Here is a 27045-nt window from a genome sequence, read left to right on the forward strand (position 1 = left end):
CCCGGTCCCCACTTGCCTACTTGGCAGCTTGCTGCTTCTTTCGGGCTCGCTCGCTTTTCCTGCCTTGCTTTGGCTGCTGCAATCAATTGCATCAGCCAGCAACTCAATCTGCCTGCCTTGTCCCTTCAATTGGGTAAGTAACTGGGAGGTTTTTTTTTGGGGGGGGGAGCTTTAAGAAAAGTTAATTGGGTTTTTTTTTAAGGAGTTTTATTTTTTTTTAGACATAGCAATTTAAAGTTAAGGAAGTTATAAATTTATCTGCTTTTATCTAAAAATATAAATAAAATAAAATAATAAAATAAAACATTTGTGCAGCTTTCTGAGATTTGGTATGTTTCTATAGTGTTTCACTCTTATTACACAAACATACAAAATCTCACAAAGCTGTTTGTGGCATTTTGTGTGTGTGTAAGTCAACTGTGTTGTGTTGTGTGTGTGTAAAGTGTGAAAGTTGGTTTTTGAGCTTTTTGTGGCTGTGTGAGGTTCCTGCTTGTTGCAGGGGACATTTTGGATGAAGTGCTGCTGCTTTTACATTGTGTGTGAATCAGTTGTGTTGTGTTGTGTTGTGTTGTGTGTGTGTAAAGTGTGAAAGTTGGTTTTTGAACTTTTTGTGGCTGTGTGAAATTCCTGTTTGTTGCAAGGGCCATTTTGGGTGGAGTGCAGCTGCTTTTACATTGTGTATGAGTCATGTGTTGTGTGTGTATAAAGTGTGAAAGCTGGTTTTTGGTACTTATTGTTTTCTGTACTTTATTATTTTTATTATTTATTGTTATTGGCCACGCCCACCCAGCCACCTGACCACCAAGCCATGCCCACCAATTAAGCTATGCCCACAGAACCAGTAGGGAAAATTTATAGATTTCACCCCTGCTTAAATTCTACTTTGTGTTTTATGAACACCACCTGGATGCGCAGTTACTTAGATTCAAGGCAACTTTTTTTTTTCATTTCTAAGTATTAAATGACACAGCCCATAGGATGAAAGGTTATCACTACCACCAGGGACTTCTAGCGCATCTTCTCACTAACCCATGTGTGAGAAGGATAGGCTTCTCACATACTTTTTCAGGCACATTAAAAGGAAATAAATAAGAAATAAATGAAATAAATTCTATGCAAACACCTCCTGGCCCAGCTGCATTGTGGTATGTGGTTAAGGGAATCACCCAACATCCATAGTCCTAATGACACAGTTAAATTATTATCCTTTATGCTTAACATATGTCTTAAAAAATCTTCTGCCAGACTTGGGGGAAGGGAAGGTTTGTGGAAGATAAGCTATATGACAGCTGTTTGGGTTTGGTGTGCTTTGTAGGTTGTACATCAGCAGTTTCAGTGATCAAAAAAAAATATTCACAGCACACAGTGAGGAGCAAAATAGGCCTTTTAAGACTCACTCGAGAAAGCAAATTACTTTTCATGTTTCATTTAATGCCCATTTTGGTTGGAGGGAGAGAGAGAGAGAGAGAGATGATAGATAGATAGATAGATAGATAGATAGATAGATAGATAGATAGATAGATAGATAGATAGATAGACAGACAGACAGACAGACAGACAGACAGACAGACAGACAGACAGACAGACAGACATAGATACATAGATAGATAGATATGATAGATAGAATTAATCTGAAATTATTACTAAGTTATTCCTCAAACCAAGAAAGGAAACCTAACATTTTTGTGAAAATATTTTATTTAGTTAACATTCAGGTATAAAGAAATTTGTAAAAATGTAGTACAAGTATGTTCAAAGTACTTTATTCTAATGACATATTTGGTGGGTTGTGAAACAACCTTCACATTTGTGAGACTCAGCTCAACATCTGTAACTTCTTTCAAACCAACCCTGGAAAAAAGTTTTTTTACGGTTTTTGAAAATCACAATCAAAACCTACTTGATTCATAATTGAATTAGAATCAGAATGAAAAAAAATAAGTATTTTATTTTATGAGGGAGTAAGAATTTAATAGTATAATACAGAACGAAGTGTCATCTGTTGTATGGTTTCTATCTAAATCAGAGAAATATGAGAGAGAGAGACAAGAATTCAAATTGGCAACCTGTTCTCATTTAAATAGGTATTCTACATCAATGTCAATTCCAACTACTGTAGTTTAAGGCAAAATGATTAAAATAGTATCCTAAATTTATGTTATATCAGATCTACTGAAATGTTACATTGCAGTGATCTTGCCATTACGTTCGTCTGTAAATACATTTGGCAACAAACCAATTAGGAAAGAACAGGAGCAAGAAAAATAATTTTCTTGAGGATAACTTTGGAATTAGCTTTAATAAGTATCCATACCTATTTCTGTTATTGTAAGATTATAAAAAAGACATTGTCCTATTAGAGGTTCCAACTTTGGTAAGGTCAAATTCACACAAAAATTGTATTTATATAGGAAAGTCCACTAGAAATCTCAGCATTATCTCTATGTTCTCTTGACAAATGCAGAGGTTGCATGGAATGTAGAAACTGGTTCATAGTTTAAAGCAGTAAATCATAAGTGGAGTTATTTCGTTTGATATGGTTTGATTTTTGATACCTTCAAGATATCCTTTGATCCTGGCAAATGTCTGGACAAATCCATGCAATTTTTTTGGCAAGGTTTTTTGAAAGTGTTTTGCCATTGCCATCTGTCTAGGATTAAGAGACCTTGTTTGATAAATGTATATGGCCACCTAACTCACACACAGCCACCCAGCTGGCTTTGTGAACTGCAGTACAAAATTCTGTTCACTTCTCTGACATTGGACATACTTTAACCTCTCTTTGATGCTGTTAGTCCAAATTTAAAACAACAAAAAAAGTACATTTTACTCCATGCAGCTGGTTAGTCATTTTGTATATCTGTAAGGTAGACCTTGACTTACAACAATTTTTTTAGGGACCATCCGAAGTTACAACAATATGAAAAAAAATACTTATGACCATTTTTCACACTTATGGCCATTGCATTATCCCCATGGTCACATGATCAAAATATGGGTGCTTGGCAACTGGCAGGTATTTATGTACATACACAGAGAAAGTACTTGAATTATGTTCAGCGAAGATTCCAAGTGAGTATGTTAAATTAACTGCAATATCGGGCTGAAAGCTTTGTACAGATACAGTCCTACATTCATGTACTTTGGTCAGGTTTATAAAATTTAAATAGGCCTTTTTAGAATACTTGGGTCATACCCCATGCCACGTACATGACTACACATGTGATGTGTCCACACAGCTGTCACAGTACTCTAATACAATTAATGCCTCTCATTAAAATCACCCTTTCAAAGTATCACCTATGGCTCCCCATACATCAAAGACAAATTCATCTGGAAATGCAAAATCTCCCAAAGCTTCATCAAGAGCTACAGCAAATTCATCTGGATTGTTCTTGCCTTTCCCGGCTTCTACCATAGTTGCAGCTAAATCAAGACAGAGAAAGAGGGGGAAAAGAGGATTATCAATTATTGTTGTAGTCCCATCAATATGAATTGTGGTAGCTGAATTTTATATAAATAAACTTGAAATAATTGCATTTTATTTAAAAAATGTAAATTTAAAAACAAAACATTTGTAAACTTCCTTAATAAATCAGAAAATGAAAGTTTAATTTAAAAAAAATCCGTAGAATGTATTTAAGGCCAGGGCAACTAATCCTCTAAGTAATTTTTCTTAAGGATTAAAAATTCAGCCCCACTTAGGACAAATATCACCATCCATTTCAGTTGGAGGATAACAAAACTTGAGAACACAAGTGCGAATTTGTTTTCTGCTATAGGTCTATCATCTTCCATGCAGAAGAGACCACCAGAGTAGGGCTAAAATTGTGTGGTTGGCACTTGGCGGTGCCTCCTGTTTGATTCTTCAAGAACCAAATTCAGATCCTCTTTCAATCACAGCTTGAATATCATGAATATCATTATTACTTAGCGTTATCTAATTTACAGGATTACTCCTATAAGACAAGAGAAACAAGAGGAACAGCAATATTTAAGGAGTCTTCTTCATTTTTGCAGTCCCCACAATACCCATAAACCTGCTACTGGAGAACTGGGGCCATCCTGGAACTTTAGTTTTTTGAATAAGGACTGTTTGCCCATTGCATGTTATAATGGAGTCAAAGGGGAAGGGAGACAGAAGAAAGACTAACTTTGTTTTAATTTAATTTAACTTTCAGAAATATAATGGTATATTTTATATTCTAATAACACTTAAAGAGTTTTCTTAGAAGCAAATGTCTTTGACACCAAAAGGTGAATCCCACCGTAAATGTTATTGGAACTGAAAACCTAGACACTGTAGTAAGGTTTTCTAATCAAAGCCATTTATTAACAACAGTGAAGTATTAATTATCACCATTGTCTTTATTATTATTTTTTATTATTATTATCATGCCCTTTCTCATCACATTGTGAAATTCTCTGATTGTTTTAACAAAAAATATTATTTTCAGTATTATAGTACACCAATATGGAACAATCAGATACTGGCCTCTACTGGCTGTTAAGAAGAACTACTAGAAAATATTACAAATTCCTATTACATACCCGGCTTTTTAAATTAAACACATATTTCATAATACAGATATCTATAATTACTCCAAATAAAAATCTACTCACAATTATGGCTGATTGATTATTTTTTACAATTGTGGTAAGGCATCACGTAACAACTGATATTATGTTAAATAACATATTTGAGATAACTATTTATAATTGGGGGGGGTCTAAAGGTTTATAACTATGCTTTACACACAGAGAGGATTTATTTATAATTGTTAAAGATTCTTAATTATAACAAACACTGTGATTTGGTTGCTTTAATTTATATGCCTAATCTGTGCAGAGATGATTGCACAGATATACAACAAAAGGCATTGAGTAATTGGTTTAGGATTGCCCTATGGCAAGAAATTGATCTTCAGAATTACTATCATATACATACCCATATACATACCAGATTTAAAAAGAAAAAGGAAAAAGGAAGAGACAGAATTTGATCTTAATGTTTAATGATAGGCAACATATATGCTTCAAATTGCCAATAGAATTCAGGTTATTGGGAGGGGAATGTATGCCTACAGTTCATAACCATTTGTTTGAAATGAAGCTCCATTAAACTGAATGAGGCTTATTTCAAGTAGATATACACACAATTGCCTTAATAGCCTAAAAAATCGCTAAACAGGAGTTTATGCTTCTAAAGCCAATCATAGCAATCAACCTTTCTAGTCAACCATGCAGTCTGATATATTAAGATCTGTGCTTTACTACTCTAAGTAGTATAATGAGGATCCTAATATATCAGGCTGACATAAATAGATAATGGGTGCAAGTTTCAATACTGTATGCTATTTTGTGCACATGAGGTCAGATACAGCAATCTAAACTCTTTATGAAACAAGTTTTTCATTTCATAATCATCCTTGCTGGCTTGAAAGTCCAGCTTGTTCAATTGTTTAGAATAAGTTCAATTGTTTAGAATACGGTTTCTTTTGTTTTAGAACCAGCACTGTGAGCAAATATTGGAATCCTGTTGTCATATTTTATATGTGCAAGTGGGTATCAAATGATTTAACAGGATTCCCAAACTATTAAGATGTTGTGGGTATCTATCACATCTTAATAGTTTGGGAACTATGATATGTTAAATCATTTGTCATAATACAAAATATTATTGTCAGTATTATAGTACACCAATATGGAACAATCAGATACTGGCCTCTACTGGCTGTTAAGAAGAACTACGAGAAAATATTACAAATTCCTATTACATACCCGGCTTTTTAAATTAAACACATATTTCATAATACAGATATCTATAATTACTCCAAATAAAAATCTACTCACAATTATGGCTGATTGATTATTTTTTACAATTGTGGTAAGGCATCACATAACAACTGATATTATGTTAAATAACATATTTGAGATAACTATTTATAATTGGGGGGGGTCTAAAGGTTTATAACTATGCTTTACACACAGAGAGGATTTATTTATAATTGTTAAAGATTCTTAATTATAACAAACACTGTGATTTGGTTGCTTTAATTTATATGCCTAATCTGTGCAGAGATGATTGCACAGATATACAACAAAAGGCATTGAGTAATTGGTTTAGGATTGCCCTATGGCAAGAAATTGATCTTCAGAATTACTATCATATACATACCCATATACATACCAGATTTAAAAAGAAAAAGGAAAAAGGAAGAGACAGAATTTGATCTTAATGTTTAATGATAGGCAACATATATGCTTCAAATTGCCAATAGAATTCAGGTTATTGGGAGGGGAATGTATGCCTACAGTTCATAACCATTTGTTTGAAATGAAGCTCCATTAAACTGAATGAGGCTTATTTCCAAGTAGATATACACACAATTGCCTTAATAGCCTAAAAAATCGCTAAACAGGAGTTTATGCTTCTAAAGCCAATCATAGCAATCAACCTTTCTAGTCAACCATGCAGTCTGATATATTAAGATCTGTGCTTTACTACTCTAAGTAGTATAATGAGGATCCTAATATATCAGGCTGACATAAATAGATAATGGGTGCAAGTTTCAATACTGTATGCTATTTTGTGCACATGAGGTCAGATACAGCAATCTAAACTCTTTATGAAACAAGTTTTTCATTTCATAATCATCCTTGCTGGCTTGAAAGTCCAGCTTGTTCAATTGTTTAGAATAAGTTCAATTGTTTAGAATACGGTTTCTTTTGTTTTAGAACCAGCACTGTGAGCAAATATTGGAATCCTGTTGTCATATTTTATATGTGCAAGTGGGTATCAAATGATTTAACAGGATTCCCAAACTATTAAGATGTTGTGGGTATCTATCACATCTTAATAGTTTGGGAACTATGATATGTTAAATCATTTGTCATAATACAAAATATTTTAAATTCTAGTTCCACAGGCCTACCACACTGTTTTGGCTGGCAAAAAAAGTAAGAAACAATATTTTATACAGTATCACATTCAGAATATGTCTATATTGAAGTTCTGGCAGCCCCAGCAGAACTAGAACTGAAGGTTTATTACCTAAATACTGACCTAGTTCAAGATCTCTTATTCCCATGTACATTTCCAGAAGATCATCCACTTTTTTGGTAGCCTTTTCTTCAACATCTGAAAGCTTTACCAAAAGAAAGAAACAAATATAAACCATGCAATGAGTAATGCAAAACAGGCTAATTATAATAGTTAAAAATTAAGTGAAAGTTTTCAGTATCTTGCAATGTAATTGTATCAATATTGATTCCAAACTAATTACTACTAAACCAGCTTTTCTCAATCTGGGCAATTTTAAGATATATAAACATCAATTCCAAGAATTCTTAGTAAATGGTCATGCTGGCTGGGGAATTCTGGGAGCTGAAATCCACACACCTCGATGTGGCCCAAGTTGGAAAACATTACATTAAGCTAATTACATATAAATATTTTTTTTATTTATTCCAATTCCCAAGCCTTGGGGACAGGATGTTTGTGAGGCCCCACTTCTCTTTTGGAAGATTTATGGTTGGTGTCTTGCTCTCCAGTCAGCTGTTTGTGTTTCTTTTATCATGGATTTTTTAAATCTGTAAACTGCCCGTAGCTGGGAGGCCTTGACATTTAATTAAAGAAATGACTAAAAATAAATGAAATACAGAATCCAGACTTCTCTGGTGCAGAATTTAATATCCTATAATGAGATGAGGAATTTCAATAACAAAAATTATTGAACAATAATTACATGGTTGCCTACTGAACAATCAAGCTGAACTAAGAAAGTCATATGTGACAGCAAGCCTCATTGCAAACTCAATCATAAAATGCGATGAGACTAATACTTCTTCAGAGCCTTTTGTGTTTGCTAGGGCTGCAGCCTTTAAAGTGTGAAAACAAAAAAGTGCTTCAGAGCATGTAGGATTGCTCCTGCAACCCAGTCATGGTTGTCCCAATGGTGCTTTTTCAAGAGACAACTGGACTTCCTTGTTTTTTTTTCAAGATGTTTTGCTTCTCATCCAAGAAGCTTCTTCAGTTCTGACTGGATAGTGAGGAATGGAAGGATTTATATCCAATGACAACACAGTCCTTTCAGCAGTTCCAAGAAAGCTCCTCACCCATTTGCACTACTCAGGTAACCCCGAGGATACAGATAAACCTCTGAGTGGCCTCAACTACTCTCTAAAATAATGCAAATGACTAGCTGTTTGCAAGGAATATAAATCCTTGCAAGAAATTTTTTATCTGTTAATAAATTCCTGTCTCCTTTCCACTTCCTCTTACCTTTTACTTTTTGCTTTAAGCTTGCGCTTTTCACACCATTATTTTTAGTCAAATCTCAACCTGAAATCAATGTTTTAAGGAAAGTTGCTGTGCAATTTTCATTGCTGGAAATGGTATAGATGGCACAGCAGGAGCAGCAACAGCTTAACATGGCAGAGTGGGAACGGAAGAAATGAGGCTGATGCCAAATTCATCAGGGTGAAAGGAATATTGGTTATAGCTATAGTTTAAAGGCTTCGTCCAAACAAAACAAAAATCTGCTTTCAGGACAAAGATTTATGAATTAAAAATTCACCATTTCTTCTACTGTAGCAGAACCTTTGGCTCTTAGTCGAAGAGTCTCTCTTCCTCGGCAGATTTTCTCCTCTGCAAAATTTCCACTTTTTGACCTTGGCTCGATAATTTCTGCAATAGAAATACGTTTTCCTCATTCCAATTCAACTCCAAATATAGTTATTCTTCTTTTCAAGATGAATAACATCAAACCCAAATTTAGGGTTCATGGGATGAAATTTGGCAATCTATCAATTCAACTCAGAAATGGATTTAATCTGGAGATTACTTTAGCAGAATCATTAAGACATTTTTCATAGGGCCAAGACCCACACATTTTATAAATGGGTAGATTGGGAAGTTTATGTTTCAATCAACAGTTGTGGCTGCGCGGGTGATAGAGGGAGCCCCTCGTGGCTCCCATGTGACACCTCTCCTGCGCAGACTGCACTGGCTACCTGTGGCCTTCCGGGTGCGCTTCAAGGTTTTGGTAATTATCTTTAAAGCGCTCCATGGCATTGGGCCGGGATACTTACGGGACTGCCTACTGCCACCGATTGCCTCCCACCGACCCGTACGCTCTCACAGGGAGGGACTCCTCAGGGTGCCGTCAGCCAGGCAGTGCCGGCTGGCGACGCCCAGGGGAAGGGCCTTTTCTGTGGGGGCTCCCACCCTTTGGAACGAACTTCCCCCAGGACTTCATCAACTTCCTGACCTTCGAACCTTTCGCCGCGAGCTTAAGACACATCTTTTTATTTGCGCAGGACAGGTTTTTTAAATTTTAAATTTGGTTTTAATGGGGTTTTTAATTATTCTATTGTGGTTTTAATATTCGGCCGTATTTAATAAGTTTTTTAATTGGGGTTTTAATTTGTATTTATGTATATTTTATATGGCTGTTAACCGCCCTGAGTCCCTTGGGAGATAGGGCGGTATACAAATATGATTAAATAAATAATAAATAAATAAATAAATAAACAGTTACTAGTTTACAGTAATTTTAAGATAAAAACATTTTGCCAATCAAGTGGTTATAAAAATCATCTTATTAATCAATTTGTCTATCTCACTCATAACTGCTTAAAAATAATTTGTTTCGTTCTGAACTGTCCTACTGACTAAACTGATTCAGTCTCAATACTCTTTTCAAGGACATCGAAGACTCAGTAACTCCAATGTATATGATTTCATCACACCTGTTAGTTAGCGAATAGCAACTTAACTTCAATGTGCTATATCATCATGCCTTGGGCTTGAAAATATACCCCAAAAAATTAGTTGGCAAAGGCAAACTACTGGAGATGCAGCTGCAATTCTTGTTGACCTCTCCTCTTAATTTTGTGCTTCCACAAAATGTAAGATGTGTTTCCAGATGTAAGACTGTCCAATTAACTAAACATCACTATAATTCTCATCCAGCAATGCTTAGACAACAAAAGAGTTGTCATAGCAAAGAAATACCTGTATTTCCTGGAAAAAAAAATAGATGCTGCTCCATTCCAAAGTAAGAATCTCACTCTCCACATTGTCTAAAGTATATTTATATATTTACTTTGAATATATTTGAAAATTTGAAGTTTCTGCAACTCAGATGCAGTATGGCTGTGTAATTTAATATTAACTAAATTACAAGAAAAGTGAATCTTTCAATTCTGCTTAAAGGGCAGTAAAGATATACCTCGTGGGGATTCACTGAAGTAGATTTGCAGATTTGAAAAACCATTACCAAGAGGGCCCTAATACATCTGAAACGAGATAAATTTGAAAGCATATTGCTTTCAACATTTTGTTTAATGTCTGTCTTTATTTTAAATCAGGCTGCCCAACAAAATTAAAATTTGATACATCCCATGAACCATGCTGGGCTTGATAACCCATTTTTGTATGCGCCAGAATGAAATAAAGTTTTTGAGCTTCGTATGAAGTTGTCTGCATAATAATTAGCATAATAGAGTTTAAGGTATGGAAAGACATATTTAAACCTTATGATTAAGTAGCTTAGTTGTGATGATAATCGAGAACAGTTTTACTCTATTGCAATAAGATTATCAGTACAAGTATAATGTTTTGATGGCTATATTCCACTCACCAAATGATTTCATAGGTTCTATCAGTTTTAATGTAAATGTCTGACCCTTCTCCAAGTCCTTTAAATTCTTAGCAATTTCATAATGACGATAGCCTGCTACGTTTTTTCCATTTATAGATTCTATGTGATCACCAACACATATCACTTTTATTTGGTCAATAAGACTTCCTGCTTTAATTCTCTGCAGACAAAAATAATTTTACATATATTATGATGAATGTAAAAAAAAGTCTAGTTCAAGAAATTATGAATTACAAATATAAACATGAACAGTCTCACATTTTTAGCCAAGATCCATCTATCCAAAATCCAATGAGAGATAGGCAAGAGAAGAGAATTTCATTCTCTTTATATATCCAGGAAATTAAGACAGTAGACTCCTGTGTCTTGAAGAAATTTTCAGGAGATTTAGGGGAATCATTAGAAAGAAAGGCAAGAAAAACCCAATGATGAAACATATAGTTATAGTTAACATCTGCAAAACATACAAGGCAGTTCAAAATTTATACTTAACAATCCATATTCCATAATTTCAAACAGCTATTATAATAAATGTAGAGCACTCATCAAGATCTTATGTGAAGGCCTTGCTTTCAGTTTTTTGCATTTGACAGCTTTACAAAAGGAATACTGATTTGCCTCCATTTTCAATATTTTGATTTTTTTTTTAATTGTATCTTTTACGACGAATGTTAGCAATTTCCTTTGACTCTATGTAAGTTACTTCTGAGGATCAGAGAATATAATCTAATCTTCATTTCCTCCTCAAAGATAAAAATGGCCATAGGGAGGTTGTAATCATTTAAATCGGGGGTAGTCAAGCTTTTTATACTACCGCCCATTTTTGTATCTCTGTTAGTAGTAAAATTTTCTAACCGCCCACTGGTTCCACAGTAATGCGCCGTGTATCATCGTCTGCGCATGCCTCTCGTGCATCATGGATTAGGCTTTTTGGGGGAGGACTGGGCTACCAGTTCTGCTTGTCTGTTACAGTTGCGTGGTGTGGGTGGAGTTGCGTGAGCTATTCTGGGATGAGGCTCTTTTGTTTATGGTCACACTATAGCGCCATTTAGTTTCACTTACGTAACGTGAACTAAACTTATGTGTGGGCAATACAAATAGTATATTTTCAGAAATTTAAATTGTCATGGGGAATTTTATGAAAACCTAATGAAAATGTTTTTAAATAATGCTATGAAAATTTTTTAAAAAGTCAATTAAATTAAAAAAAGGAAAGTGCTTCAGTATCGGACAAAACCCCTACCGCCCATCATGAAAGCTGGAGCACCCACTATTGGGCAGTAGGGACCAGGTTGACTACCACTGATCTAAATCTTACCAAAGCCAAAATTCTGATATAAGGAGTTAATTCATCCTATTTCGTTTTTCTGATCTACGAATATACATGTGCTATATCTCATCAAATTATATATTAGAAAAAAATGAGAATTTTTTAAAAAATTCAGTATTAATTAATAAAGCTGGCAGATATATGATTGACAGGAGATTTTTCCACTCTCCAGCCCTTATCAACTTCCCTCTCTTGGCTTCTATCCAAAGGAAGGGGACCAGGATGGGGAAGAACTTGCTCAGAGGAAAAACTGTTTGAGAGCAAAATATAACTGACAGGAGAAATGATGGACTTTTCCAGAACAAATAGTAGAAAAAGAAAGTATGCTGTCTCTCGCATCTCCCCTCTGACTAATATAACCTATGTTTTTGCTGAAATTATGGGCTAGTCTATGTAGATGTGCATAATGTCTCCATGATCATTGTTGTTGCAATATTAGCCATATGGAAACCTTTGAGAAATTGCTTATGTGCAAAGATCAGCATAAGTAACCTTTGAGAGATTGCTTATGTGCAAAGAACAGCATAAGTAAGTTTGGCTAATTTTATCATGTACAAAGAAAATAAGCAGAAACTTGTTTGACATCAAGGCTGCAGTACAATGGTGTGAAATGTATCAACACTTTTGTGATAGCCACAGGACATTCCTTTTCTGATAAGGTTCCTTTCACAAAGCTTCTTAGAAGTTTCTCATACATACAATTATATGAGATTTATTAACATGCAGAGTCAGGATGTTACAAGCTGTTTGCTATGTGTAGCATGAATAGTGTAACTGTAGAACGCCTTAGACACGTGTGGGAGTGATGTCCTTGTAGCCTGTGTAGATTGCCATGCAGCTGTACCACGCAGGCAATAACCAGAGAACAAAGAGCAGCCACCTCATGGCGGAGAACAAAGAGCCACCTCATGGTAAAACTCCTCCCAAGAATCACAAGCTTTCTCCCAAAATCATAGGCTTGTGGATGTGCTTGTAGTCACGTGTTCACATGTTGATTATATGCTAATATGTAACCTCGCCTGCTTACCTTTTGTAACCACCCATTTTTACCTATACACAATAAAAGGGGGCTCTGGAATTTGCTCTGGGCTTTTTTCAACCCGGACTTTCTCCAGGCTCTCACCTCGAGAAGTCCTTGAGTCTGTCGTTCATCAACAGCCTTCATGAGAAGTCCACCAGATGCTTCAACACATTGTGTTTTAAGGACAATTAAAAACGATCATGATAGAATAAGGATCAAATGCATACAAAATACAGCATACAGACATATGGTTTGTCATATGCCAAAGTGTCTTTCATAAATGAAATGTTCCGTTTTTACAAAGAAATGATTCTGTCAGATATTCCTTCTTCTCTAAGTATTCACTCAAGAAATAATATCAGTATTAGGCTTTCAAGCCATTCACTTTAGGAGTTACTCAACACAATTTCAATGCTATCACCATTACCACCATGAATGAAATAAATTGATATTCTGCTCATGTATCTCATACAGGTAGTCCTCGACTTACAACAGTTCGTTTAGTGACCGTTCAAAGTTACAATGGCACTGAAAAAAATGACATGACCATTTTTCACACTTCTGACCGCTGCAGCATTCCCCACGGTCATGTGAATTACATTTGGATGCTTGACAACTGGTTCATATTTATGACGGTTGTGGTGTCAAGGAGTCCCTTTTGTGATTCCCTTTTGTGATTCCCTTTTGTAAATTTCTGACAAGCAAAGTCAATGGGAAAACCAGATTCACTTAACAACCATGTTACTAACTTAACAACTGCAGTGGTTCACTTAGCAAATGTGGCAAGAAAAATTGTAAAATGGGGCAAAACTCACTTAACAAATTTCTCACTTAGCAACCTAAATTTTGGGCTCAATTGTGGTAATAAGTTGAGGACTACCTGTATTCACTTCATCCCCAGCCTACCTTTATGAAGGCACATCCATTTCCATTATCAGTAATAGTAAGTCCAAGTGAATCTTCTGATTTGAAAACCTCCACTTCTTTTTTTATTCCTTTGACATGAGCAAATATAAAGTCTTCAAGACCAATTTGTACACCCAAAAGCTTGTTCATATCGATTTTGTGTGTATTCAATGTGCAAAACATGATCTATAAAGCCAAGAGGAAAACAGATGCATTTTAATTACTTTTCAAATAAATATCTTTTTTTAGAAATCATAAGAGATCTAAATAATTGTCCAATGGCAGCAAGTGCAAATTACAGTATTTTATAAAAGTCACCATGCTATGTGTTACTGTGATTTCTTAACTCAAATGTGTATTAATTACAAAATCCATTCAATGTCCAAAGTCTGTAACTTGTTGCCAAGGTTTATTGCAAGAAGCAGAATAATTGCTATTTGATACAAACAGAAATAATTCAATATAATGCCGCTTTAAAAATGTTAAACATTTCGTAACGAGTCCCCAAATTCCTATTAGAAATACATCACAAACTAAAAAACATCCTATTTGAAAATAAGGTCTTCCAGAGCACCAAAAGCCAACAATTACTCAAATAATATGCTGCATGAGCATTCCTGCCCTAGTACCATTGCTGAATGACATGTCCCTTAGCCCACAGGATCCAGTGGTATGGTTCCTATGGTATGGTATAGAATATACTGAGATATTTAGACCATATGCTTATTATAATTATTATAATTGTAATAACATAATCTTGGGAAGGACTTGATAGGCAGACTAAAATGCCCAATTCATTCTGAACATCTGGCTGACTGCTGACTGTGGGATGAACCAAAATAATATAACAATATCATATAATTATTATATTATAATTAGTATTTAAGACACAACTTTGGAAAATATAAATGCATTTATTAACTGCTGTGAAGAACAGAAGACATGTTATATCGTTTCCCCTAAAATAAGACAATTGGGCTTTTGAGTGCATGTGCTAAAATAAGCGCCGCCCCCCCCAAAAAAATAAGCTCTCCCTGAAAATATATTTTTTTTAATTTACATTTATATCCCGCCCTTCTCCGAAGAGTCAGGGTGGCTTACAGTGTGTCAGCCAATAGTCTCATTCTATTTGTATATTTACATAGTCAACTTATTGCCCCCCCAACAATCTGGGTCCTCATTTTACCTACCTTATAAAGGATGGAAGGCTGAGTCAACCTTGGACCTAGTGGGACTAGAACCTGCAGTAATTGCAGGCAGCTGTGTTTTAATAACAGGCTTCTTACAGCCTGAGCCACACCGCGGCCATTTAAACACATGCGCAGCCGGTCCCTGCGATTTCCTCTGTTAGGGTTAGGGAGACAAGAGCTGGAAATCAGGTAAGATGGCAAGAGAAACCCTGTCTTGCTCTAGGTCTCCCAAAATAATAAGACATCCCTGAAAATAAGGCCAAGCACTTATTTTGGGGTTCAAAAAAATATAAGATGGTCTTATTTTCGGGAAACACGGTATCTTCTTTTCTTTTTCTCTCTCTATTCTATTTCTTTCTTATTTACATCACATTTCTTTAACTTGTTCACTTTTCCTTTTTAAAAAAATGCATTGTTTTTATTCTATACAAATTTTTGATTAATAAAAAACAAAACAGTTTTTGATAAGTCTTTTTTTAAATAATATTTATTAACGATTACATTATACAGATAAAATTAATACATATTAGAAAAAAGTAAAAAGTGCAAAGAAAAAGAAGAGAAAAATGTAAAAGGCAAAGAAAAAATAAGTAACTTCCTCCTTTGTCCCAGCAAGTATAAACAATTTGATTTAACTTGATTTATCTTCCTTTTCCACCAAAAAGTTTCAAAAGTTTTAGTTGACAACAATTGCAGTTTCCCATTCTGGCCAATTTTGTTTACCATAGTTATCAAACAATGTCTGCCAGTTTCTATCTAAAGAAATAGCTTGTTTCTTACTCATTCCAATTTGAACTGGAAAGTTTCCAGAATCCTAAGCCTGCTGGAATTTTTCTAAATAAGCTTGTAATAATTCTGACAGAGAACAGTCCAGCTGCTCCTGTGGTGGGTGTCAGATCTTTCAATTGTGCTAGCTTTTCATGTTGTTTTTGTATTCCAGAGTTTGCAGTCTATTTGCTTTTCTCAAAATAAAGTCCATATGCTCCCTCTCAAATATCTGATCTGAACTATCAGAGCTGATAAACGTCCTTTCGCTATAGTGTGAAGGATCTACAAGGGAAAGTGGCCACATGATTGTGGGTCTTCACTTCCACTCTGCTCCTCTTGGCCCATCCTTGGTGGACACAATACAGCTAATCTTTATCTCTTCAGAAGGATGGGGGTGGCACATCAAGGGGAGTGATGGAGGGCATTATTTTTTTAAAACTATCATCTGGGTGACATGTCATTCAGCCCACAGGATCCAAAGTCCATCTGGTACTGCTCATTTTGCACTTGGACTGCCCCCAGTAGTCATAAGTCAAAGAAGTCTCACTTTGGCTGCTTTCTTCTCATGAAAGAAACCTAGTATAGCTTGTCCACTTCTCTGAACATAGTATAACCATTTCTCTAGCTCGACTGATAGATTTCTCTGGCCCACAACTGAATGGTGAACTCCAAAGGACTCTCCAGAAGTGCGTTCTTCCTCTGTCCCGTCTTGTGTTCTCTCCCAGGGACTACCAGCTAGTGTTTATCTCTGGGCTGTTCAGGTGTCCACCTTCTTTGAAGATGTAAGGATGAAATCAGCCTTTGCCAGCTGTCACATGTTCTATGACAGATATGATCCATGAAGAGTGCCATGCTGCAGACTTAGATGAACACTCAAATAGTTGCCCATCAAACTTAGGCATCCAAGTTGACATGAAACTGGAAACAACAAAGTCCCTAAATTTGAAAAATATCCAATACTGTTGCAAAGTGGCTTTTTCACTATACCTCCCAACAATATCAACCACAAGTACTTCAGGTAAAGCAAAAGGCAGTGCCAAGTTTTGACGTAGGGGACTGAAACAAATCACAGATACGTTCTATATATGTGATATGTCAGAAAACAACAAATCAAACAGTGAAAGATATTGATTAGACATCAGAAAAGATAGACATTGTTAAAATAAGGATGCATCTCCTCCTTTCCCTCACAGATTTGTTGCTTTGACACCTGCAACACTCAAGGACTTCAGAATGCAGCTCTAATGTGTGATCAGCCGTCCCTGAAAGGGCTAGTTTTTGCACATCAAAGGAAATGGCTTTGGCACAAAGGAAAACATGATTTCTTGAACTTCAAAAGGAGGCATGGAATGCCATGCTAAAGTGCCAATATCACCTTTATTAAAATGCTAATAATAAACTCAAAGTTCTAACTAATTTCTGATCATTAACTCCAACCTTTTATATGCTATATAGTATCAGCACTTAAGACATTTTTTAATTCACAACTGTTACAGTCTTATATATGATAGTTAATGAAAATCTTGTAAGTAGTGGCTTCATAATTGTATTTATTTTTGTAATTAAAAGGAACAGAATAAAAATGCATTTAATTTAACTACCTCATATTTCACTCCAAAGCTTCAATTTGTTACGTTTAAAAACAAGGTATTTCACTCGAAGTTATCCTTTAACTAGGGCTTTTAATCTGCAATAAACTTTGTACTTCCTGCAGTAAATCATAAAGTGTTAAGTTGCTTATTTAAAATGTTCTATCCTTTCAAAATGAGCGACATATTGTACATTTATTTCAGTATGAATAAAGGTGTGTACAGATTTCAAAGGAAAAAAGGCCATCTGCCTGCCAATGCACAGTTCTACTGTATAAACTATAATCTTCATTGTGCAAACCCTACATAGCTTGGATTTTGATAGACTGCATTATTTCTCCCATGCCACAGACAATTAAAAATTGATTCATTTGTTGCCATAAACCCCCAAATCTTCATTATTTCATCACTGGCATTATATGTACTAATTGCTTCTTTCCCCTTCATTTTTCTTAGTTTTAACACTTATGTGTTTAAATTTACCAGACTATAAAAGTATAAAATACTTATTAAGGAATATTACTGGGTAGATGATTTCTGAGAAGAGTGGAAGCTCCCCAAATTTATTTTCAAATTTTCAAAGTATATTGAAAACAAAACTAGTTATAGCAAACCCAAGTTATGATGTAAGATATTGTAATATAGATATTGTGAACAAGAACTATATCATGTGGCCAGCATGATTATACGCCAATGACTATACACATGGAACGCTGTTATCTTCTCACTGAAGTGGTACCTATTTATCTACTCATATTTGCAGGCTTTCGAACTGCTAGGTGGGCAGGAACTGGAGCAAGTAACAGAAACTCACCCTGTTGCATGGTACTCAAACCTGGCTGTCAGCTTTCCAGCTAACAAGCTCAATGTTTTTAGTTGCTAAGCCATCATCCCTCCTTTAATCACCATATTAACAGTAACGATTATTAAAACTGTTAATAATGTTGATTATTGAGGAAACCAATCAAAATATTTAGGATGGGCTCAAGCATGGCACAAAGCCATAATCTGATTTTAATTTAGTATATCATGTGAACAGATGATTTACAAAGTATTGTTTACAGATTACTATGTTAGGTAAATATCAGGCATGTCAGGTGACAGACTACAAAAGGATTTTTATTGCTCTAAGGCAGAGGCCTTGTGGGCACGAGGGACCATTTCTGCAGAGAAAGGTTTTTCCGTGGACCAGAGGGGCCATGGTTTTGCATGCTGCCTAGTTCCCCCAGATGGGGCTTTGCTCAGTTTAACAACCGGTTCTGTGATTGTGTGCTTTGCACCCCATGCGCGCGCGCACACACCTGATGCACGCAATGTGCAAGTGCAGAGTTTTACAAAAACTTACCTTCTGCGTTACTGCTGGGGAGTAACACAACTGAGGCTTGGCAATCCGCTCTGCTGCGCGAAACAGCTGAGAGGATATAGGTCAGTAAAGCACAGGGGTGGACAGCGGGCCCACCTGATTGTTGGAGTGAACCGGTTCACTCCCAGCTGATCGTCGGAGCTGATAAGCTCCAACTGACGAACCAATTCAAAGTGGGATTATCCTGAGTTTCTTTCTCATCCCTTTTCCTCTCCCAGTGCTGAGTAATTGTTTATTCAGAGTGTTAAATTTATATTTACTGACAAAGAAATAAAGGGAGACTAGTAGGGAGACTGTTTATTCAGAGGTTCTTGCATTCCTTCCTTATAAAATACTTTATAAACTTTCTCTTATGTTTATTGTTCTGAGCCAAAGGTACGGGCAAAACTACACAGTAATATCCTAGTCTTTATAAGAAATACAGTTGTCCAAGATTTCAAATATAATAAATAATTTGAAAAGAAGCGGAATATCTAAGTCCAACTGCTAGATAAAGAGAATAAACTAGATATCTAATTAGGATTTCTTTATGGACTCAGAAACAACAAAGGACACCACAAACAAGGTTTGATCAAGTTGTAATCATTAGCATTTTAGCAAGAGTTCTTTCGGTATTTATTTACTGATATGCAAATTTCCCTTTCAACTGAACATGTAATAAATTGACTTAAAATTCTTGCTACAAAATTTCAGTCTGGGTCCTTTATGAATATTAGGGAATGCAAATTTAAGAACATAATATCGTAGCATTAAAACACAGTGTCCATTTTTGAAAAAAAAAAGCCATTTTTAATATTTTATTTTATGCTGCTTTAGGATTTTGTAATACAGGTTGCAGAATGTAGTACTGGCTAAATAGCTTTAAATAATACATTTCAAATTCATCGTAACATGGAAGGACTAACAGTAAGGAAATAAAAGGGTTAAAAATTACTGTTTAAAAAATCAAAACTTTCAAAGGAATTCAATTTAAGGAGTTAACTTGAAAGGTACTTGGCTTATTCATGCTAATCAGAATATTTTGTTTTAAAACTGCTATCTTTTGCATATTATTTTGGACTAATATTTTGAAAGGGACTTGAGATAGTGTCCACTTATGATTATTATGCCCAATTAAAAAAGAAAAAAAATGTTACCTTTTATTTTTAAATACAAAATATTTAAATATTTCAGGTATCATCCCAAATGAAAGGTCACTTCTTTTTTACATGTTTTGCAGAAATAAAAAGCAAGGTTCTCGTGTAACTTGCATATCATGCATACAGTGCATATCAGATATATCCAATATGCTAACTTGTAAATATTTTTGAACCGTGAATCTGAAAGATAGCGTGAAGCATCAAATACTACACTGAGAAACTAATAGGAAGGATACAATATACAGTTTCAGAGTTTCTCAAAGGTTAGTGTTGCTAAGCTCTATAATCCTTATTAATATAATTATATTTCTAATGCCTTTTTTTAAAAAAAGAGAAAAAAGCTTTCTTTAAATGTTGCCTTTGTCAACATGATAGTGTAAGTAATCATCTTCTAACTAGTTTTACCCTTATGACTAGATAAAACAGCAATAGAACAGAAATGTGATATTTAGAAATCTGAGACGACGTAGCTCTATTTAAAACTGCAACCGAGCAACATAAACTGACTTCAGCCTCCGCATGAGCCAATTTTATATACTTTCCTCTTGGAAGTGTTTCAGTCAAACAAGAAATTTGATTAGTGGTTATATAATTTTTCCTACTGAGTTCCATTTTGCAATAATGGAATAGGCAATAATGGTAAATAAGCAAAATATTTTTCTTCACACTCATACCAAGTAATTTAAGTACAAATTGTTCTGAGAGTCAAGCATTCAATCAATCAATGTTTTAAAACATACTGATCAGTACATTCTCAGCCTAGCTGGCTGCTACATTGCTGTCATGGCCCTGTCAGAGCTCAGGTCTGAAGAGATGGGGCCAACAGAGGGGGTGGGTGCAGACCCTATGGTCCCTGAGGAATGACCTAGGGATGAGGCCGAGGCAGTCCCAGACCCCTCAGGCCTCAGAAGAGTAGGCAGGGAGGAAGAGAGGGTACAGGCTGACTGAGGAAGGGGGAAAGAGATGGAAAGGGCAAATAGCAGAGCAGAGGAAGTTAGTATATTTTGGACATGTGATGCGACACCAAGAAAAATATGGCATACTTCACTTAATCCTCCAAGAAAAGATTGAAGGCAAATGAGGTCCAGGCAGAAGCTTCAAAATCTAAGGGACTGGTTTGGATAAAACACAACAGTACTTTTTCATGCGGCTGTTGATAAAAATAGAATCGCCAACATGATCGCCAACATCTGATGACGGCACAAGAAGAAGCAGAAGCAGAGCCGAGGAGCGGCAGAGTTACAGAGACGAGCATCCCCCCCCCCGATCTCCAAATGTGGAGAATGGAGAGGAGGCAGAGTCAGTGCAGGGTGACCCAAGTACTCAGGAGGAAGGCGCCCCACCCCTCCTCACAAGGATCACCTGGAGTAACATTTAAGGAGATGCGGTGAGGAGGGATTTTTATCGGGAACAAGTGTTGTATTTCCATGGCTCCTAGAAGAACTTTGCTCCAGAATCCTTGCTGTTGTTGACTGAGGTTTGATCCTTTGCCTTGACATAGATGGAACTTCCACTGCCCAGAAGTTGCACAAAGCATGTGCAGGCGCGTGGCTTTGAGCCTTGCTCTTGGACTTAAACAGTAATCAATTTGGCATGTACAAGAACTCAACTGTTGTAGTTTGTTCGACAATGCATAGGTAAGATAAAACACAGCTTTTACTGATGTGTTAGTCTCAAAATGTCAGTGTCATTCTTAAGATGTCACTGCAAACTATTTTATAGATAGTATAATAAGAACACACAAAGTGAAGATATTTGAATAAGAAACTGTGTATCTAAATAGAAGTATGTGATATATACTGCAAATATTTATACACAGAGCAGTCTTAATTCAGCTGGAAGTTCCAAAGCCTAAAATAGAATATCCCATTCACAAATATGTTTAGCCCATTGACAAATCATTTACACCCGGCTCACAATACTCAGTAATTAAAGTACTGCTTCTAGAAGATTGACTTCTTCCTCCTTAATTTGAGCAGACAGTATATTTTACAGCTGAACTGTTTTAAATGGCTAATTAATTCAAATTATATCCCCCTATATTATTGTAATATAAATCATGTCTCAAATTTTATTTATTTCATTCAATTAAGTACCTAAGTGACTCTGGTGATGTGAAATAAAGGGTTAGCTTAGACTTTATTGGGTGAAATATTAATAAAATAAAACATTTTCACTTGTAATTTGAAAATAATAACTCAGAAGTGAATTGCTAATTGAATAAGTAACAGAATAAAATGCACATACATCAGTTGTTTGTGGTAAATTTGAGACTACCTCATATCAAACACAGAAAAATAATTACTGGAGGCTGAAGAAGCAAGGTGTCGTGAGAAAGAAGAGGAAAGATTGGTATATTAAGGGAATGAAAGCAACACTGTTTAATTAACTAATGGAACTGAGTAACTAGACAGATTGTTTTCCACAATACATCCATTCTTTCTTTTATAAAGAATTAGTAACATGTTAGTAAATGCAGTGATCCCTGCAGGATATACAGGAATCCTCATTTATAGTAGTAAAGAATTAAACCAGAGTTATTTGTACTTTGCCTTAGTAATAAAAGTTGCATGTAGTTACTGTATTTCAAAAAAAGAATTAAAGTTATAAATGTGTCATGATGAAATTATATGTAAATCAGATAAATCATACATAAATCAATCTGAGCCTCCAATAGGATCATGTTAATTAAAACAGGTGACTGCATAAATCTTTCAAATTCATATTTATTTCCAATAAAAATAAGAATATTACATTAAAATGGGAATCCTGTATTTGAGTTAATCATCAGTGAGAGCAATCTGGTTCATATACTGTTCTAAGCAACGGTTTGTTCATTAAGTCACAGTTGGTTGGTCTTGTACATTACAATATTCTAAAACCAAGAAAATCCATGGTGACAATATATGGATCCAGTCTAATCATTCTGCTAACAATTCTCAAATGTGTACAGTGCAAAATAGTAAATTCTGACTAATATGTCTTATATTAATGTAACAACTGTCATTTGCACTAATATATTTAATAACTATAAATGTAGCTTTACCATATCTTCACATCGTTTTCTTTGAAAAAGTTGGAATAAGACCTTGCCATGATATGTTTCAGCATTCATAAAACAAGATAGTGAATAAAGTAAATGGGTTTATTTGCTTAATTCAGGATTCCAAGGATGGTGCACTTGCTTCAGTAAGAATAAGTATTTTGAATGAGAAATGTATTGTTTGTTCATAAAAACAGAGGAGACTTGTTTTGGTTAACTGTTAACATCAACATGACAATTATCCAAGTTATGAAATTGCAGCTGAACAGATCCAAACATGGAACTATCCCAATCAGGTTCAGGAAACTAAATTAAATATTAAAAAGGAAATATATACACAAGGCATATAGTAGCACTTTCCGAACCTCGTCTTTAATTTTTTTTTTTTTTGCTCAGCAAGTTAATGTTACAATGTTAACGTTCAGTAATGTCCTGTGCCTGTTTTGCTGAAATTCAGACCCCTTTTCTTTTTCTATATGATTGAAAAAACATACTGCCATCACACATGTATTACATGTGACATACACTTAGTTGTCTCAACTATATCAGCTGTAATCAAAAGTCTATGTTTATCATCCAGCTATTTCCATTTGTCTTGCTTCTGCCACTAGAAAGAACTGTGAGACTCAGTGCCCCATTCACCTAATGCAATTAACTGAGTCTATTGCTCTTTGTATTTAAGCAATTATCCAGCAGTGGATGACCCAATGACATATTTAGTGATCTTTGCATTGGTCATCATTTTCTTTGTAGTGTGCCACTTAATTCTTTTTTGTCTTTTTTTTTTTGGTGGGGGGAAATAATAGAAATTAAACAGTAATCAATTTGGCATGTAGAAGCAAACAGAAACAAATGGAAACAAACAATTTCAAAACATTTCCGCAGAGCCTCTAGCCATCTCTAGATCAGCCAACAAAGCCAGTGATTAACTGTGTATTAACATTCTCTAGAAGATTCATAAACACAGAAGGGCCCAATCAAAGTAAAATCTACCATTGTTCATTATAAAACAAACCACTTCAAGAAAATTCTGGTTTTCTGCGTCTGCAAAATATGTTAAGCTTCACAAACATTGGTACCCACTATGCTGATCCAAAAGCCAAACCCATTCATCACAATTTCCAATATGCAAGCATTAATGCTATCATAAAGTTTCTTACCTTAATTTGCTTAAGGCAGGGATGTCAAACTCAAAGCCTGTGGGAAGGATCCGGTGCACAGGGTGCTTAGATCTGGCCCACAGGCCACTCTAGAAACAGCAAAGGACTGGCTCACCATGCCTCTGCCAGCAAAAATGGAATTCTCAAGGGCCATGTGCAGCCCTCCTGGCAGCAATGGCCTCCTGCAGTCCTCTGTCAGCTCCATTTTTGCTGGCAGAGGGCTAGCATCCAGGTAGGTACAGGAAAGGAGAAAGGGAAAGAGGAAAGACACAGAAAAAGGAAAGATGGGAAGAGAGCAAGGAAGGAAAAATAAGAAAAGAGGGGAAGGAAGAAGAAAGGACAATGAAGAGGGAGGGAGGGAGGCAGGGAAGGAAGGAAGGAAGGAAGGAAGGAAGGAAGGAAGGAAGGAAGGAAGGAAGGAAGGAAGGAAGGAAGGTTATAATGAGAGGGTCTGAGGGAAGTCCTGCCTTAGCACTTGGCCATCACAGGTACCCTGACACAAGTGACATTGAGCTGGCCACGCCCACCCCAACCACCCCCACACCACCCCCACACCACCCCCACCCCCAAGGTCAAACATGATGGGGCCCTCAATGAAATTGAGTTTGACACCCCTGGCTTAAGGAGTAAAGACTCCTATCAGTCAAGCTGAACTGCTAATATTAATGTTTGCATGTTTGTATATTAAACATTAAAAAATGATTTAGCACAGTCTTATGCTCCAAAATAAATAATGTGTGAGCAAGTATAAACATTTTGGCCAATCTCTAGGGGGTGGGGTAGATTTCTGTTCAAAACAAATATTTCTCCCCAATAGTGCAACCGAAACATTTATATCTTTATTTCTCTCATCTGTCACAAATGAATGCTTGAACAACAAAGTCTGGTTTATTATTATTTTTATTTTCAAAAAAATGTTTTATCTAAACCTCATAAAAATACTAATTAGGCATCAACTTATTGACCTTATTTACTGTAGTTTATTAAGAATATCAAAGAAAGGGGCTTTTTTCATTTTTTGCATGAAATTGTAAGTACAACAATGTTACAAACTGCCTTGTGTGAAACACCTTTTGAACTTTTTTATCAATAAAGAAACTTCTGTCTTTCAAAGCTTTATTGTTCCTCATGAGAATAAATAAGATACTATTGTAAATTGAATGCCTAGAGTAAAATGATACTTGTAGCTAGGAATATAATTACATGTGTTAAGAATTGCTTCTTTTACAGTGCTCTGAGCCACAAATATAGAACTATTGTAGTAATTTGAATAAATCAAGAAGCAATTTGTGTCTAAGTTTTGCAATCATTACAGAAAACAGTTCTGTAGAATAAAATGCAAATCACTCAGCCAGATATTTGAATAATACAATTGAGTATCTTTCTATTACAACAAAGCTACAAGCGACATTAAAGCTTTAGGTGGGATGAATCAACTCAACAAAAGCAACAGATTCAACACCACCATTAATAGAACACAAATTTATCAGAGCATTTATTACTATATGGGTTAACCCCGGGAAACACTACAAAAACCAAAAGGACTGTCATAGCTCTTTTCCAACTGATAAGACTTTACTGAAAGAATAACTTTTGTGAACTACAGCTCACTTCATCAGATGCACAGAGCGGTTGAATATATTACTTAATTTGAGACAAGGTAGAATAGGTAGATGAAAGGCAGGGAAATAAGTTGTTTATTCAGCTCACATGTGAGAGAAAAGTACCTTCTCATTTGATAATTGTGATGTGTTTAACATGTACTTGAATTTATTGAAGTTTTGAGATTAAAATATTCCTCAGATTTTCCACTTAGGCATCATAATTAACTAGGCTTCAGTACTTCTGTTCAATATATCGTGTGTGTGTGTGTGTGTGTGTGTGTCCATAAGCATGCCTTTAAGTCAACTCCAAACAACTACATGGAGAGGTCCATGCATTTTACTTGCTAACATTTTTGGAAATGGTTTGCCAGCACCTTCTTGGTACTGGCCCAAAGTGACCCATCCGGCTTCTGTGCTTAACTAAGCATAAAAACTCAGTTCTCCTCTCCTAGTAAAGCTTCAGTGCTAGATGTTGCATTAAAAAAGGTGGGATAAAAAAACCCTAATAGATTGAAAATATATACATATATTTTCAAAATCTAGATGGGCATGTTCGTAAATTACCAGGAATGAAACTCAACTTGAGGCAAACCTGACTCTGAGTGAGTGAATGAGTCAGTCAGTCAGTCAAAACACAGCGCACAAAATTATTGGAAAACCCAAAGACTGTAATCGGCCTCTGCTGCAAACTAGATCGTTGCGCTTAAACAGAAACAGGAACATTGAAATCTGACTGACCCCTGGGTGACAGTCATGCAGTAGAAAAGAAGGGAAGCTTAAGACCTGGGTGAGCCCCGAGGGTGAAGCGGGAAGGTAAACCTTTCGCCCCCACCCCCCCTCCCCGACCTAGCCCCACCAGCGGCCACGTACCTCGGCCGGGGCAATGCGGAACGCCTCAGCGATTTTAGCGTAAAGCTCCTTCACGCTGCTAAAGCCTTCCACGCGCCCAGTGGGGCTGCCGTGCGCCAGCTGCGTGTGGAAGACCAACCGGACGGGACCGCGCGAGGCTGCGGCGCCCACCGCTCCGGCACGAGCACCGGCCCCGACCCCGACCTCGTCGTCGCCTCGCCCTCGAGCCGGAGGAGCCTCGCCGTCCACCAAGGTGGAGGTCTCCTTGGACTTGCCTTTCTTCTTTCCCTTCAACCCCAGAGGCATCTTCCCAGCCCGCCAACCGCAAACCAGCGGTCAGAAACACCTGTGCGCTGCTGGCGGCGGCGGCGGCGCGGCTGCTCTTTCCCACTTGGCTAAACTGTGCCCGCTGGCGC

The 27045-nt window shown here is 36.2% G+C and overlaps 1 protein-coding gene across 1 annotated transcript; it reads right to left on the reverse strand.

The window, feature by feature from the left end:
• Positions 1-1795: 1795 nt before the first annotated feature.
• GIPC2 (GIPC PDZ domain containing family member 2) lies at positions 1796-27045 on the reverse strand. Its single transcript, XM_058176517.1, has 6 exons — positions 26651-27045; positions 13925-14110; positions 10647-10827; positions 8580-8689; positions 7067-7148; positions 1796-3426 (listed from the first exon to the last, which is right to left on the reverse strand). The coding sequence occupies exons 1-6, from the start codon at positions 26933-26935 to the stop codon at positions 3281-3283; spliced, it is 990 nt and encodes a 329-aa protein (XP_058032500.1). The 5' UTR covers positions 26936-27045; the 3' UTR covers positions 1796-3280.

This window comes from Ahaetulla prasina, chromosome 3 (genome assembly GCF_028640845.1).
Source record: "Ahaetulla prasina isolate Xishuangbanna chromosome 3, ASM2864084v1, whole genome shotgun sequence".
Classification (NCBI taxonomy): Eukaryota; Metazoa; Chordata; class Lepidosauria; order Squamata; family Colubridae; genus Ahaetulla; species Ahaetulla prasina.

What these genes read in the sequence shown, in the direction of transcription:
- GIPC2 (XM_058176517.1), bottom strand. Translation starts at nt 26,935, where the DNA reads ATGCCTCTGGGGTTGAAGGGAAAGAAGAAAGGCAAGTCCAAGGAGACC. An exon ending in TCCGCATTGCCCCGGCCGAG is followed by an intron (nt 14,111 to 26,650) that starts GTACGTGGCCGC and finishes TTGGCTTTATAG; the next exon opens with ATCATGTTTTGCACATTGAA. An exon ending in ATGGATGTGCCTTCATAAAG is followed by an intron (nt 10,828 to 13,924) that starts GTAGGCTGGGGA and finishes TTTTGTCTGCAG; the next exon opens with AGAATTAAAGCAGGAAGTCT.